We start from the raw sequence: 17592 nt of genomic DNA, 5'->3' as shown, positions 1-17592 counted from the left end.
GAAGTTACTTTTCAGTTCAAACGTGCTACCATTTTCAGGTTTATTTTTTGGTTTGTTTTCAGAAAGCTTTACAAGCACAAATAGATGTTTTATTTCCTAAAACTGTAGCAGGTAAATTAACTAAACTTTTTGAAATATGAAGTGAGATTTGCTGAGTTGAGACCATAATACAGCTTAAACAGAGACTGTCTGTTCCAGTCTGTGCTGCTTCCCACACAGCTAGCAGCCACTTTGTAATTAAATACTGTCAGCTGATACTGGTGGGGTTTCTTTGGCCATGAAAGAAGGATGAGAAGACAAACAGAAATATCAGAAATGAGGGAAGAAGTACTTATTTAGAGCCTGAAGGACACCCTAAAGTCTGCCTACTCAGCCACTAGATGGCAGTTAAGTATTTTTGAATGGATTGCAAGGCACATGCAAGTCATTCCCAGGCGGTCCTGCAGACACCCTACAGGGGGATTTCAATTTTTTTTCTTTTTTCTTTTTTTTTCTTTTTTTTTGTCCCAGTCAAAGGAGTGGCTTTCTGCTAATTAATAACTTAAGCTTTAGAATTTACATACACTTGCTCTTTTAATGTAACCAAGATTTAGCAATCTGAGCATCTCTCGAAGCAGATCCTCTACTTTCCCAACCCCTAAAAACACTAAATATTTGGAAAGCACTGCTCTGTCACTGTTGTTTTGTTTAGTTAGTCAGGTTTTGTTTTTTTTTAAACCAGTGAAATTAAAACATTTGGTTTGGTCTACCAGCCTTCTGGATGACCGCCTTTGAAGTGATAATTAAAAAACTATCAATAAATTACTATCATTTCAATAAAGAGGTCAATATCCTGTTGAAGATGAAATTTGTTTCCTCAACCACAACCATGAACCCATTTTCTGTTTAGTTCTGATGAGGCAGAAGTTTAAAAAAAATAAAAGGGAAAAAATTGCATTGGACATAATTAATTGACAAAAACATAAAATATAAATCACAGACCATATATTTAAATGAAAAAAACAGAAGTATAGAATGTCATGCCTGTGTGGTAGAAAAATGTAAGCAGTTAATTCTCAGAACAAATATTAGTGTTTTGTATTATATCCAGACTTCACAATACTTGGATTGACTTCTGTTATTTTGCTTGAAGGCAGTGTTTGCCTTTTTTAAAAGAAACAATACATTTTATTATTTTCAGCGGAGTTACAATAACCCATTTTTGCACTCTTCCTCCTAGTCACGGTGAGACTAAAATTTGTTTTCTCTAATCTGTGTTCTTAATGTTAATGTCAAGATGAAGTTTTACTTCTGTGCTCATTTTGGTCTCAAAGATTCTTTACTCTCTTTTTCCACTTGTATTGAGGCAGCCATATATCATAGATCTGAAACACATAAAAATCGTAGCACCGTTCAGTGTTGAGTGGAACATGAGGAGGTCATGATGTACAAACTCTTTTCCACTAATGCCCTCCTCCAAGCAAGGTTAGCTTTGAAGTTTGGTGGTTTTTCTCAGAACTTTGCTCATCTCTGAGCATGGGTATGAGGTAATGGTAGTATGTATTTCCTACTTTGCCTAGTCAGTGCTAAAATGGTAAGTCTTGCTCTGTTTCTGATGCGTTGTTTTGAAAACAGCTAAAAGAGATGAAAATGTATGCTCTAAAAACCTGTATTTCCTGTGAGTTACTCCTAAGTCTTTTCAGGCATTGATTAAAATTCTTAAGAAACTGTGGGTGAAGTTCATGCAAATAATCTCATTTCACAGCTTCTTCATCACAGATTTCATGAGAATGTATATTAATAATTATAGCAACAATTGTAATAATGTAGATTTTTGCATCCTTTAATCATAATGGGCATTCTTCTTTTTTTATTTTGACTATGCTTTATACTTAGAAAAAGGTGGGGTTTTTTGTCATTTTAGGTGCAAATTCTTGGACCTGCAGCACCAATGTTAGGGTTTGGGCAATAATTGATTAGAGGAAAAGGAGAATGGGAGTAAAACTGAGAAAATAATTTATTTTAATAAGAATTGTTTGACAATGCTTTAAATCCTTGGCTAAAATGTGAGAGACTTTCACTTTCTGAAAAAGGAGAACTATGGGATAGGGATTGCATAGAAAGAATTATCACTTTTCTCTCTCTGATTCTAAGCATTAATATTTTTTTTCTTTTGCCTTTTACAGTGAGTTTCTTGTAAAATAGTACCAGAGTACTGTAACTTCCCTTAGGGAGCAGTGAATGCAAATGCATGATAGCTACATGCTAATTGAAAATTCTGTTTAAATTGTTTACTCTCTTCTTCTCTGTCTCCTTACCATTCTTGCTCATGAAAATTGATAAAATTTGAGGTAGTGATTATACCATCTATGAATTCCTGGTTAGAGCCAAATTTATGAGCTGTATTCATTAATTATTCAAATACAATTTTTTTTTCTTAAATTCTCTAAGCCAGGAATCCTATTTCAGATGAAAATCTATAAACTCATTTTATACCAAAATATGATTTGTACTGTAAGTTCCATTATTTATTTATGAAATTTCCCTCATCTTTTGGAGACCAGTGAAAACAGAGATTTTGTTTGTTCAATGGTAACATCCTATACTTGAATTATGTGGAATATTTTTGGTACTATAGTATTTACATTTCAAGCTTTTTAAAAAAAGAATTCCATAGAAATTGAAGAGAACAGATGAAGAAATTACATGAGATACAGGAAAGCAGTTTGAAAACATGTATGTGTGTCTGTGTGTGCGTGTACATATCAGTATGGGAAAAGAAAACTTCTTTTAACATTCCTAGCAGGACATTTCATTTGGCAAGTGGACTTAAACTATTTGAGAGACCTCCTCCACACAAAAATGAGAACTGTTTCAAGTTCTTCTTATATTTCTCTTGGCATTAAATATCAGGTGCTACCTTTTAGTGGTGTAAATCCTGAGCTTTTCTGCAGTACTCTCTATGTACAAGGGAGATAAAAAATGTTTTTCTTAGTAAAAATAATTATTCATTTAACTTTAAAATGCCCTAAATAATTTTAAAACAAAGAAACAATTTTATACTGCCAAACCTAAATGAGAACTTAAAAGTAAGGCTGAGAATGATTTCTACTCTTTGGATACAAGACAGAGTAATCAGTTTATCTTCTACTTACATTGAGATAAAAAGTTATTACATTTTCCATCTTAAGTTGGTATCAACCAAAGCAGTAAAATCACTTTTTTTCATTTTCTGTATTTTGAATACCTGTTTTCATATTTATTCTTTAGAGAGCAAGCCCAAAACTATTACTAAAAACTAACTTGCATATTCCAGAATGTGTAATTGCTCTTTATGTTTATTCAACTTTGTCTAAATATACAAATTGGGGTTTTTTTAAACGTTCATGATACCAGAAAGATTTTAGTTAACTTCTCAATACTTAAAGCTCATTTTTGATTACTTGATTTTGATTGACTTAAAGGTTCTTTCATTCAAAATTATACAGCTTTGTTTCTAATATAGCTTTCACACTTTTAAAGATTTAAAGAAGATGAGAGACTTTCAGGCCCCTGCCTTCAGCATGTTCATGGATACATTTGTGGAGGCTCTCTTTCCATTTCTCCAAACCTTTTCTGTTGTGAGTAGTAGGCTCATGCTTCAGTGTATCTACAAAGATTTATTCTTACTGTGGATATTTTTTGCTGCTTATTCCCTGTTGGAAGCTTAAGACAAAAGCAACATGTGAACCTCCCATTTTGTGGTCTGGCTGAACCCTTAGATGAAAAGGGCAAGTACTGTGTAGAAGTATCATACTCTGGATGGGATGGGGCAAAGTTAATCTGAAAAATTATTACCTTTCTTGATCTCCCCTACTAAAGCTTAAAGGCATTCCAAGCCCTTCAAATTTAAACCATTATTGTTCACATTTTGGCTCACAGAATCCATATTGTTATTTCTAGCATAAAAGCTTTCAATTGATGCAAATAAAGAGCACGAAAATAATAATAGAATTAGTTTGCACAGGGACTGCTTTCTAGGTTGCTGGACAATTTTGAGTGGAATTGAAAATCAGGGAAAGGTCTGGTGTGAAAAAGTTCAACACCTTTCTCTAATATGTCAAGGCAGTAATGTTCAAGGTATGCCAGATTTTGTTTTAACAGAATGAGATGAATTGTTGCCTTGGCCTGGATACACAGGAAAGCTACCTAAACACTTTGGTATCATAGTTGAAATACTTTAGAAAAAACACAGGTGAAAAAGAAAGGAAGCAATTAATCATGTGTTAGGCATTTCAGTAAGCAATCTAATATTGAGGAGAAAATAAATCCAGACAGTTTTTATCCAAACTTTTAAGGAGATCTGTGACTTTTAAGGTACCTCTTGCTTACAGGCTGCTGACATAAGAGGCTAGGTTCTACTTATCTTTTCATCTGCACCAGCAGTCTCTTTGCAATTCACAGCACAATAAATCAAAGACACCTGAAACAGGTAACATAATGTTATAGTAAAATTAATAAAGTTCAGCTTTTCTTTCAGTACCCAGTTTCATTTACACGCTTTTTTTACACTGGATGAGTGATAGAACAGTGAAATTAATTTCTGAGCTAAATTAACCTATGTGAGTAGTAAACCCCTTTTGAAGCCTTATTTATTTCTGCATTGTTTCATGCCTCCCTAATAATGAAATTTTATCTAGGCCAGGGCAGAAACCTTCAAAATTTGAGAGGGACTTTTTGGTTGGTTTGTCAGCCTGGGTAGTCAGGCCATTGCTCATTGCACATGGAACAAGCACAGCCTGTTTGCAAAATGCTGGGGACTGTTCTATAGACATACACCTCTCGCTGTATTCTTTTCTTGCTCACTCTTTCATACTCAAGCTATCAGGATAAAGTGAGGGTTAAGCTTCCACAAGTGTTATTTGTGAAGGTTTAAAGTAATGCTATGTAATACTACAGTAATTACTCAGCTCCTGTGCATCTCCTAGGGTGGTCAGTGATTCTGTAAGATTTTATTTTACCTTGTCTTGTCTTCAGTCTATGAAAATTCTTCTGATGTTTCTATCATAGTAAAACCTGGGGATAACCTAAGGTTATTTTCCAACTAAGTTAAGAGTTACACCTTAAAGAGAGAAAACTTTCAATCTTTGATGTAGCTCAAGTTGATTATTTACTTAAATGGGTAATGTAAAGAACTGAGATCTTATCCTCTGAAATATGCTTAGCTCAGGGATAAGGAATTCGAACTGTTCAGGAACAGAAACTTCAAGAATCTAAGCTCTTTTTCCTCTGACTTACAGCTTTCCAAGTCAGCATTTGCAATGCATGCATCTTCCTTCAAAGGTGTATGCTCCCCATTGATTCTGTGTTAGTTTATTTGAACTATTTGTATTTCAATAATTATTGATCTCTGCATGTAATGGTTTCGGGTTTTTTCTGTCACACATAATAGGTGTGACAAAACCACTAGGTTGATTAGACATGTCCCAGCTCTTTAGGACAGGAAGAGCTACCTAGTCCATTGCCAGCCTTGTGCAGGTTAGTGTACTCCATCTGTTGCAATGTGTCAGAGAGTGGGAGCAGCTCACACTTACCAAATAAGTTTTATGACTTCAGGCAGGGCAATGCACAACACTGGTTTTGTTTCAGGGCTTGCTTGTTCATTGCTATACTGGGGAGCATCACTTCCTTGCGGTTGTAGGAAGAAAGATGTAGTAGTGTGAAAAAGTGTACCCCTTGTTCCCATATGTGCAACATCAGAATAGTAAAAGCTTCACTCAAAAAGGTTTAATCAGGTAGTCCGAGGAAGAAACTAGTGCCCAATGCTAATTCTACTCCTTCAGCAATTCTCCCTGATGCTATTGGCAAGTTGGCCAACTTTTGACTCCCTTTCTACTTTTGTAAAAATTAAATGCTGCAATGAGCCTTGAGATTAAGTGAAATATGAGAATTAATTAGATGGATGCTATTTTGTTTGAATGCAAATCAAGTCTCCACCAGTACTTCTCATTTGCCAATTACTGTAGCACTAAAAATGCCTGTTAAATGTTGTGTCTCCTTTTCTTAAGGTTGATCTGCAGTTGCAAGAAGTAGCTTTGAAAATGAGACAGCTTTAAAGAGAGAAACCTGAATAGAGATCACATTTCTCTGACTGAATTAAATTCTTACTGTGGCTCTACTTTGTGCCATTCGGTGAGCGTGCGCGTTCAAAAATGTTTCGCTTCGCGTAGAAAAGCAGCATTTATTAACAGAGCAGTGGGAAAGAGCATCCTTCCAAGTTTCTGTGCACTGCTAGTACCTCCAAGTGCTCCCAGGCACCCTTACTAGAAGACCTGAGGGGCCTTATTTTGCCATCTTAATTCTGTTTAACTGTATGCTTCTGTTTCCTGTGTGTTCTTGCAACTAGGTAGCAGAATAGACTCTGATTCATGAATTGTGATGAAGAGAAACTAAAAAGTCAAGGTTTTTTGAAAAAAAAAAAAAAAAAGAAAAATCAAAGCAAATATAATCCTATCATCTAAATATAAATTCCATCCAAATAGGAAATTTCATGACTCTAAGTGACAAATTGCTGAAAATTACCAAACTGTTGATGCAACTTTTTGACTTGTAATAGTATAAGGTATTAACTTCTAAAACAAAGCTATAATATCCCTTTATTTTTCAAACATGCAAAAATTACCAACAAGAACTGTCATTATTTTTATTTTTTTAAAAAAAGATATTTTATGTCTGTTCATACAGCATAGAAGTGAAATCTGAGTTAGAAAGATATTGACAAGTATATTATACAGACACAAATATGTATGTCTATATACACATAGACTAGGACTGACTTTTACAGAATTGGGTTTTTTTTTTTCTGCCTGGAAATTTAGTTATAGAAGGGTCTATAGGTTTCAGTCACTCATCTGACAAACTAGGTTGTCAACTCTGTAGCAGGAGGTAGCTGCACTCTGATCTTTCACATATTTGAAGATCCTGGACATGTTCCATCTATATAGATCAGCTTTATGCTGGACATCTGAAATGCACATGCGGAAAACATGACAGGATTGGAATGAATTCTATGTAATGTACATGTGCAGATCCAAGTGTACAACCTTTAGCCAACAAAGCAAATATTTCCAGATCCGTGTACAAACAATCCTATCAGTGCAACCCAAAGAGATCAGTCCCAGATTGAGCATCCAGCTCACTGCACATGGAACATGTACAGCCTGTTTGAGAAATGCTGGGCTCTGTTCTATAGCCACAAACCTCTGAAATGTTTTTTCCTGCTCACTCTCTCATACTCAAGCCACCAGGATAAAGCAAGGGTTAAGCTTCCACCTTTCTTTCTTTCTTTACAGAAAGAAGACTGTTCCACAGTACCTGGGTCCTGGGTAAGAACTCTAGGCAAGACAGACTTTCCTCATATCTCTTTTAAACCCCATAGGTTTCTGCTGTGGAATTGTCCCCTGGATTGAAAATGAAGCTTCTTTTCATTATGTGTGTGTGGATTCTTTTAATCTCAGTCTTCTGGTCCTTGTCAACAGCTTTTGACCATCTTTTACATGAATGAAAAATTAAGTATTCTCTTGCTTATTCTCTAAGGAAATAGTAGAATTTTTTATTTCTGATTGGATTTATATAGTTTTGATTTCCTTCTTTGATAAGCCCTTTCAAATCTAGGGGTCAACTTTAAACTAGGACAAAGGCAAAAGTCCAAATAAATGGCTTGAGGGCATCTTAAATGTCTAAATGAAAAATATGTCTGTCTAAAATAATTACTGAAACACATAAATACTGGGAGCCGTGTTTTGTTTTGCTTTTGGTTTCCTTGTTTTTTAGACCAAATAAATTCAAGTACATCATATCCTCTGGATAAATATCTCTTTATTCACATCAAAGTCTTGTTTGTTCATACTAATGCTGTTTCTATGAAAACCTGGATATGTTGGTGATTGTTAGGTATAACATGATGGGAAATCACCAGCTTGTTTGAAACGCTGTATCTCGAGGATAGCAGAAATGCTGCCTCTTAGGGCATGGCTAAGCAGCTCCTTTAATTCATCAGGACATTTTAATTTCTTGTCTGAATTGCTAATTCATCTCCCTGCATTGCTCATTTTTAAAAAACTTTATAAAATAGTTCTTCTCTTGAAAGAAATTTCATTATCTGCAGGGTGAATTGTCTTGTAGAAGAGTAGATTCTAGGTTTTTCCTGCAGCTAACGTAGAATTACAGTATTCAAGAATTACTTCTTTTTCATGTTAAAAGTTGAATCTAATCTCCTGAGTAAAAGAGTTCTTAAAACAGTGGACTGTTCTGAGATCAGGCATTTTTAAGGTAAATCTCTTCAGAGCCATTGAATATCATGCCTAATCCTGTTGGCTGCAGTTTGTTTATGGCAGAAATGAATTTACTGTATCTCCTATAAAACCCTTGTGGAGTGTTCTTGCAGGATAAAACAGGAGCTTAGGAGAATAACAGTCTGCGAAAACTGGATTTGATCTCAGCTGAAAACTGCTGTGTGGCCTTAATAATCCTAGCAACTCATTTCCTTTGATAGTGTTGCCTTTTGAAGAACTGATAGGCCTCATTGTATTTGCAGGTGACTGGTAGGGGGATAAGAGCAGATGAAACAAAGGGATAAACAATATTGTATTCCTTCTTTATTATGAAATTCTTCAATAAAACTGTTGTTGCTATGAAGTATTGAGCTGTTAAAGGAAACTGGATGGACTGAAGAACCATGAGTAATTTGTAATGGAAAATGCCTTTCTCAGCCTTTTTTCCTTCTTGTTATAGTGTTTGTTATTATCTCTGTGTTAATTCCTTCACTATTCATTTTTTTCATGTCCTTTCTCTGTTTTACATTTTTTGTCAACCTGTGGAAGGGAGACCTAATTGTAATACACAACCTTTGGTTCAAACTGCTGTTCCAGAAAGTTCAAACAATCTAAGAGATTTTAAGATTTTTGATAAGGGTACCTCAAAATGAAGCAATTATTGGTTCAAATGCTGTTGCTGTTTTACTTCTGGGATTGCTTTAGGACAACTAAGAAATTCTAAGATAAATAAGAAACTGAAATTTTATATCTGAAAACTGATTCTGTGCAGAAACATTTTTAAGTATTATTGAATATGATATTTTATTAACAATCCCCAGCTGGAAGTTGTAACTTTCTTTTCCAGAAAAAAAAATTACTTTTAATACTTTCATGTGTCAAAAAGATGAGAAAAACGTTTCCTTGAAACAAATCAAAGCAATTGGTATATCAAGAATTGTATGTTTATTTGTAGGCTTCTTTACAAAACCTATAATTTGAATATTTGAAATATTTCCTATTAAGCAAGCCTATGGTCTCATCTGAGATTATATGATTTGGTAAAAGGAAATAAAAAGGCACTTAAACAAGTTTTGCTGTAATCACTTGTGAAACTTCTTGCATGACCAACTAAATGCTTGAAGTGCTGGCTAATATTTTAAATTGAAAGAGAAAACAAAAGTACTAAAATGTAAATGTACGCAGCTAGAAAATAATTTAATTTTTAGAAGATTTTTTGTTGTAAGGTCAAGTCTATCTCTTGTTTATCAATCCTGAATAAGCACAAATGGCTATTTTTGGACAAGTTTACTTCTATTGGCTGGTTTGAATGAAAGCATATATCCATTACCTTAAGTAGTTTGTCACAGGTATTTCTTTAAAATTGTAGGAATTAATGTGCCTTTAGGGTTAATCATTCTTCTACTCAGTCTACAGCAAGCGGGATAAGATGCTTTAGAGAAAGAGAGAAAAAATGTGAAACCTGTCAAATACAGAATAATCATTCCAGGCAGGATTCTTTCCTATCATAGTCTGTCTCTTGGCAGAGTTACCAATTTGGGGTAGGATGAATGTTCTCCCTTAGTTTTTTCTGGCTTCTTTTCTTTCCTAGTCATGCTGGCTGGAGAAAAGCATACTTTTTTCTGTTCTGAGATATAGCTGTTTTTCAAAAGATAGCATTTGTTCTGCATTCCTGATCTGTGTTGTGTCATTAAGGTGTATATTGAAATGCAACCGTCAATACTATGCTGAGTCTGCTACTCATGGTGATCCCTTTAAAGAAACACTCAACTTTTTTTTTTCAATTAGCAGAATCAAAATAATGCTGAACCTTCCCACCACTATGTTTTCATATCCACGAGTAGGCGAATGCTTGCAGTACTTGTGCTCAGTGGTTGGTTGTTTTTTCAGTCAGGGTATTTGCAGGGAGGGAGGGGTTGCTACTGATTTTTGCTTTTGACAAGTGTAATCGCAGTCTAAAATATCCTTGTACTGACAAAGGTAATGTCATATATAAATAAGTAATTTTCCTAAACTGTCGTCTTCTACTTAAAATGTAGTTGGCCAAAATGATTCCTCACTTTTTAAAGCCTTGACATAACTAGCTTATTTTTTAACCTCAGGAATACTAGTAGTCTTGATCTAAATTTCATTTTTAAATGGTGATGAATGTTATCCTCGTTTGAGCTTATTATTTGTTTTCTTTGAAAGGATGCTTTTGAGGTGAAATCTGAGGAGCGTGCCAGTGTCATCCAACAACTTGAGCAAACTATTGAGGATCTGAGGACAAAAATTGCAGAACTAGAGAAACAATTTCCTGCTGCGGAGGTACAGACTGCTGGGAGGGAGCAGGAAAATGAGCATGCACACGCAGACTCTGGGGAGCTCAGCAGTGTGACTCTTCAAAGGAATGAAGAGGAGACCACACCCAGGACTGTGTCACAGGCGAGATCTGTACAAACGTCACCAACAGAGGAATATTTAACACATTCAATGCCTTCAGCCAGTGCACTGCCACAGCCATCCCCACCACCGCACTTAGAAGGGGGCAAAAGTGAAGGGCCTACTCAGAAATCGCCAGCTCTAGAACTACAGCCCACATTTTGTTCGGAAATCTCTTTAATTCTGTCACCGAAGCTGATCTCAGTGCCACTGGATGAAAGCCAATCAATACAGAGTATACCGCAGTCACCTCTTCCGGGACCCAAAGCTGATTTGTCCCTTGCATTTGAAGGAGAGACTGAAATGACAGTTTCCCATCAGCCTCTAAGTACTGTAGATGTAACTTGTAGTGAACATCCCCCCTCCTTGCCCCAAGAGCCCACATGTAGCATTCCCCCATCACTGCCAGCAACTGAACAGACTGCCCCCGTGTCTGGAGCACATGGCCATTCCTTTGTTACTCCCATGGCTGTGGCAGGATTACCACTGCCACCACCTCTACCTGGCTCAGGACTCCCTTCTTCTGCTGTCTCAGCAGTGACAGACCTGGACCACTCTTTCCCAGGCACCACAATGTCACCTCTCCCTCCTCCTCCACATTTGCCAAGTGGTGAGATACCAATGCTGCCTCCAGCTCCTCTCCTTCCATGTCCTGGATTCCCTCCACCACCTCCACCACCACCTTTGCCTGGAGCAGGAGTCCCATCTCCTCTGCCCAGTTGGGGTATCCCACCTCCCCCTCCACCACCACCTCTACCTGGAGCTGGTGTCCCTCCTCCACCACCTCCTCTGCCCGGCCTTGGATTGCCACCCCCAGCACCACCGCTTCCTGGAGCAGGACTGCCACCACCTCCCCCACCTCTGCCTGGAGGAGGCATTCCACCACCTCCTCCTCCTCCACCACCTCTGCCTGGTGCAGCTGTACCACCTCCTCCACCTCTTCCAGGTTCAGCTGTACCTCCTCCACCACCTCTGCCTGGTGTAGCTGTGCCTCCTCCACCTCCTCCACCACCTCTGCCTGGTGTAGCTGTGCCTCCTCCACCACCTCTGCCTGGTGTAGCTGTGCCTCCTCCACCTCCTCCACCACCTCTGCCTGGTGTAGCTGTGCCCCCTCCACCACCTCTGCCTGGTGTAGCTGTGCCCCCTCCACCACCTCTGCCTGGTGCTGGTGTCCCTCCACCACCCCCTCCTTTGCCTGGGTTGGGGATGACTCCTCCGGCCCCACCACCTTTGCCTGGAAGTGCACCACCCCTTCCAGCACAAGTCCAAGGCAGCAGCTACCCAGCAGTCCCACAGGGCTGTGGTTTTCTTCCTCCTCCATTACCATCTGGTTTATTTGCAATGGGGATGAATCAGGAGAAAGGGAGCAGGAAACATGTAATAGAGCCTTCTCGGCCAATGAAGCCTCTTTACTGGACAAGAATTCAGCTCCACAGTAAACGGTAAGTCAAAGAGTTATGTAGAGTGGTGGTTTTGCTTTTTATGGCTGTCTTGATAGTATTGTCTATCATTAGCAAAAGTCTTTCCTGCTAGATATGTCTTGGAGAGAACATTGGTGCAAGCAGGATTTTATGTGTAGTTGGATATGCAAATAGGGTGCCCATTTTCTTTAAAGCACACAGAAGTTATTTGCGCATGGAAGCTCTTTGATGGTAGTGTTTTCAGTGTCCTTTGGGGCTACATATCACACATGGATAAGAGATCCGGGGGTGATGGTGTGCCACCAAGTGTTCTGTGAAATGTTTTTCAAAGTGCCATATCTGTGATTCCCCTCAAATTTCAAGGTAGCATTGGTCTCTCTCTGGAGCAGCTTGCAAGGAATCTATGCTGAACGTACTCCATGCTTCTCTTTCCTTTCTTCAATGACCTTGAAATATTTTTTTTTTCACCTTGTGCCCTCAACAGACTCAGATTCAATCTGCAATTTATTTGCATAAAGTGATTCTGATAGCCCTTATTTTGATATGACTTGGTTTCAGTTGTTGATGTTTTTTCGGGTTTTTGTAAAAGATCATTGCTGGTCATGAAAAAAGTTTCCTTATGAATATTTTTCTTATATCTCTGAGTAATTATAAAACCCATTTGCTGTTATTTAATGATGAATTTATTCTTCTGAAGCTCTTGCCACTATTGCACAGGTGGTCAGTAAATAACCATCTATTTCTACTTCTCTTCCTGTCCATGTCTGTACATTTTACAGCCTATATACAGCCTATTTCTATTCCTAGGCATGTAGAGTGGATGAATATAAATAAGCCTGACAGTATCACACATGAAAAAAGAAGAAAACCCAGAAGTTTGAGGAAGAATCAACAGTAGTTTTTATTAGAATGCTGCTAGTAGAATTTAGGCAACAACTTATAAATTGCTGCTATTTTATTTTTTTTAATTCCTCCATTTATGACCTTATTTAGTTTGACATTGCCCTACATAGGTCTTTTGCTTAACTTTAGAGATTCTAGTGCTTCACTTGTGTGGGAAAAAATTGAAGAGCCTTCCATAGATTATCATGAGTTTGAAGAACTGTTTTCTAAAACAGCTGTTAAAGAGAGGAAGAAACCCATTTCGGACACCATTACAAAAACAAAGACTAAACAAGTGAGTACTCATTTAATTTCAGATCTTTTCTAGGCTGTTTTTTACATAAAGACAGATTTTTGCATGCAGCTGAGGTGAATTATGTCTGGTGTGGAATTGTTGCCATATATAAATACACACTATAGAAAAATAAGAGAAGGAGAGAATGTAGGATGTATTTCAAAGCTGTACGTATTAAAGGCTGAAGATTTCTTTTTTTATAAATTACTTTTCAATTATGTATTTTTTAAAAATATCTTTGCTTTATCCACTTTAACAAAAATAATACTAAAATAATTAGGTGCATATATGATGCTTTGAAATTGACTGCAGATGTGCAAGGAGTAGTATATATATTATTCTGATTAATTTTATACATTAAATAATGAGTTGCATATGAAGTACTATGACTTCAGAGAAAAATTATGCTTCAGAATCTAATTCCTAGTGTTATACCAATCAGAATGGTTTTAGGTTTGTGTTGTGTTTATGTATATAAAGAATATGAAGTTTATATAGACAGTAAATGATAAGCGCAGCTGGGAAAAATCCAACATTAATCAAACTGGTTTCTTGAGACAGAATGGTGTTCAATATAATAAAAATGGGAAGAATACTTTAAAATGTAGAAATTTAAACCCCAGAGTAAAAGAATTTAATCTGAATGTTTACATGACTATTGGACTGTAATCTTCTTGGTGTCTGTGTAAAAATCAAATTGTGGTGGTATGCTAAGCAATTTTTATTTAAACGTTCCGGTCAGAGAGGGGGATGGTCTTATGTGGGTTCTTAAAAAGCCATTGAAGTTCTTTTTTTATCTTGGTCTCATGTTCCTGTACTCAATTCAAAGCTAGGCAGATCTTTCCATCATCATTTGACATGCAGGTTAGTGCTGTACAAGACTTTATTCCAACATGGGATACGAAGTGGAATTCTTTAAAATCTCTATTCACTGGACCTCAGATCTGAATATGAACTATTAGCTCTCTGCCTCTTGGTTCTGGAGATCTTGCCCCCATAGACACATTTTGGTCAGGTGCTTTACTGTGCCAACAGCTTGCAGCAGGCAAAAGAACTGGTAATGAAGGTAGGATGGTTATCCTGAGATGTTGGATAAAATGGATGGATGGATGGGTGGAAAGGATAGTGCAAACACACATACCACTGTGCTGCACTAGGCTGTACTAACTGAGATGGGAAGAAATGTAAGATTCCATTGCTATCTTGCTGTCCTGCAGTAAATCTCCAAAGTGCAAGACCTTTGCTCCTCTTTCCTCCTTCTAGAAAAAGCCATTTTTAATGGTTTTTCTTAGCTTAATTACTATCATAGTTGTTTAAGTAAAAAAAGGAATGCAAAAGTGATGCTATGTGTCCCTGAAATTTCATAAGATTTGGTGATGAACATCTCCCAGCAGAGAGGAAATTCATGGCTGTTTACTTCTGTAACATAAAAAGAGCTCAGAGACAGACAGTGATTATTATTAGATGTGGATTTTAATAATAAATATTCATTTTTCTTGCCATGCCATAAATTTAGATCTGTTGTCAGTAAGTTAAAAAATATGTAGTGAAAGCTAAATAAAATAACTGATTGTTCTTAACTTCTTTGAAAAGAACAAGTTTTTTCTGACAGAAATTTCCACAAAGTTTAAGGCAATCAAGTAGTTACTGTCACCTAGGACAAACATTCCTATGAGCCACCTTAATTCACAGAAGATAATTCTGTTTCTCTTCCTCTGATAATCAAACAAATGTACTGCTCTCAAAAATAGAAAGAAATTGCCTAAGAGAGAAGTCTGGCTTGTTGAATTGTAGTATCTGGGGAGAAAAGATTGACTAAACAGATAAACAGGCTTTCATTAGAACTTTGGTTAGACCTATCATTTATTGCAGATGCCAAAGTTAAATACTAATGTGTGAGAATCCAGTTAGGGCTTTTCAGAGTATTGCCACAAGACAATTGAAATAGATCAGCTTCACAAATATATTCCATGTACACCCTCTCAATAATTTGGAATGCAGGACATTATTTTAGAATTCTCTTAATCAATAGTGCAGTAAACACTTGGATAATGAAGCCTTATCCATGTTTAGGAGAAGAAACAGTTAGTTGTGGGAAAGCATGGCTGTAATTCCACCAGTATGTTTTTTACAGGGAGCACCAAGTGCTGTTTAAGTGCTTACTGACTAACATGGCTTCTATGATAGTTACGGGTGTTGTAAAGATCTTACAAATGGTGTTTCTGTAGTGATTTTTACAGGAACATGTTATGCAAAGCAGATGTCTTTTGTCACCTGTTGAACTATGACGAAGCACTGTACAGAACAGAACCAGGACTCTCATTCTGTTGCTCTCCCAAAAAGTTCTTGTCTGGCAATTGTTTTTGCTCCTTGTGTTGATGAGCAGGGCCTGCTGAGTGAATGTATTGCTTAGATGGATTGGATGTAAAGCACTGGCTACACTGGAAATAGTACTAATGAAAAAATGTGCAGATAACTTTCAAATGCATAAAGTATTTCATATGCATAATCATATGATTTTAATAAAACTGTTTTTATTGCAAGCTGAAATAAAAATGTATTTTTGCAGATGGCAGGAGGGAGAATTCTAGCTAATCTGTAGAAAGATTTGATAGTTTTGGGATGTTTTACTGGGTGAAAGATTAATGATTTTTACGTACACTGCCGTTCTGCACACAGGGCTTTCATTGTCTAAGCCATAGATTGTATGCATATGTTTGTTGTGTATGTATATAGATAGGAATTATAAAATTATTTCTGAATAGTGAGTACTTTTTAGGTGGTAAAATTATTGCTCTGGGTTGATTGGGGTTCTTTGTTAATGAATGAGTCAATTTCAAACTACCCAGCTATTGGCTGTAATTTTTTCTCAGCATGATCATCTGCAAGTAATACAACATAAATCTCTAAAGCTTTAAAAAAATCAATATTATACCTATTGAATGAAGGCTTCACTAAAATCCATTCCAGAACTTTAAAGAAAGAGAAGGAATGAAGTGTTATTATTTATTTGTGAATGCAGCTGATTTTATTCTTGCCACCTCTTATTTGGTGCTATGGCAAAAACTGTGATTTATTTTGCTCTGTTAATGCATATATATCAAATTCTCAGCTGCTGTAAATGTGTGCACGCTCACTCAACGGGAATCCCTACTAAATCTTCAAAGAAAGTCCTTTATAGGCTATATTGTAGGTGGGGCTGCCATTACTACCTATTAAAGTGGTCTGACTTTGATTAGAAGTCCCTATTATAACACTACCAAAGTTTAGCTCTTTAGACTGCAAGTTTTGTTGGGTTGGGTTTTTTCCCCCAGTTTGTGTCTCCTTCATTTTTCCAATGTTAAGAAAGGAAAGAAGTCTGCTTTTGCTCACGTCCGCATAGTTTCCAAGACTTGAATTATGGGGAAATTTTATTACATTTATATTTTTAGCTGTATAAAGGGTGTCTTGAATTTTGACACTCTACAGGTTATAGGTCTGTTCCTGTTGCTTAGGAGGGACTTCAGTTATAATCCTGAAGATTTTTCTCTGACTTTTTACTGGTAGTTTGGAAAACAGGAGCCAAGAAGAGGGAGGCAAAGGAAGATTAAGAAAAGTAACTGGGGAAGGAGTAAATAACTGAGATCTGACAGCTGAATATATAGAGCATATTAACTGTGATTCTGTGTCACCTCTTCTTCTGTCTAAAGCAACTTCACTCAGAAACCTTTTGTGAGACTGATGTGTTTCTGATCTGGGTGATCCTTTAAACCAAATTGTCAATCTAATCAAACCTGTGATGTTTGATCTAAGCAGAGGGTAAAACTCATTCTTGTGTCTTGTTCAGCTGTGCCATGTAGTTCCAATAGAAGTTTGGATTATGTGGCTGGGAAGTCTTTTTCATAGAACCTTTTCCATAGCTCGTGTCATCTGCGTGAAATTAGCACAGTCCATAATGATTACTTATTAAATTAAGCTGTTACCTGTGTCAGAAATTGCTTTATACAAATTGTTGCAGCACTTAAAACACAAGTAATTAGTAAAGGAGGAAGAAAATGGTCTTATGATTAAGGCTTATGAAAATACTCTCATGATAGTTCTCATATTTATTCTCAATATTAAGAATATACTTGCATGGCAAACATTGACCAGTGTATATTGAATGAGTTTATTGGAAAAATGGTACATAATCAGAAAACCTTGATATCGGTCAGCATAACAAGGATATAGAATGGACTGAGCTGACTTGCATAGGTTACTTCCTCCCCTAACTTTTGAACATTCATTTTAGAAACTTTATTGG

General features: G+C 36.7%; 1 protein-coding gene across 3 annotated transcripts in view; it reads left to right on the top strand.

Annotated features, from left to right (window-relative positions):
- Nucleotides 1-17592, top strand: part of FMN2 (formin 2) — a 155622-nt gene that overhangs the window by 39593 nt on the left and 98437 nt on the right. For all 3 annotated transcript variants that reach the window (XM_038130280.1, XM_038130282.1, XM_038130281.1), the window contains 2 exons: nt 10482-12154; nt 13166-13310. In XM_038130280.1, the coding sequence (XP_037986208.1) occupies nt 10482-12154; nt 13166-13310 (1818 nt within the window). The remainder of the gene's footprint in view (nt 1-10481; nt 12155-13165; nt 13311-17592) is intronic.

Source organism: Motacilla alba, chromosome 3 (assembly GCF_015832195.1).
Source record: "Motacilla alba alba isolate MOTALB_02 chromosome 3, Motacilla_alba_V1.0_pri, whole genome shotgun sequence".
Classification (NCBI taxonomy): Eukaryota; Metazoa; Chordata; class Aves; order Passeriformes; family Motacillidae; genus Motacilla; species Motacilla alba.
The sequence above is the reverse complement of the archived record's forward strand: the minus strand, read 5'-3'. Positions and strand labels throughout refer to the sequence as shown.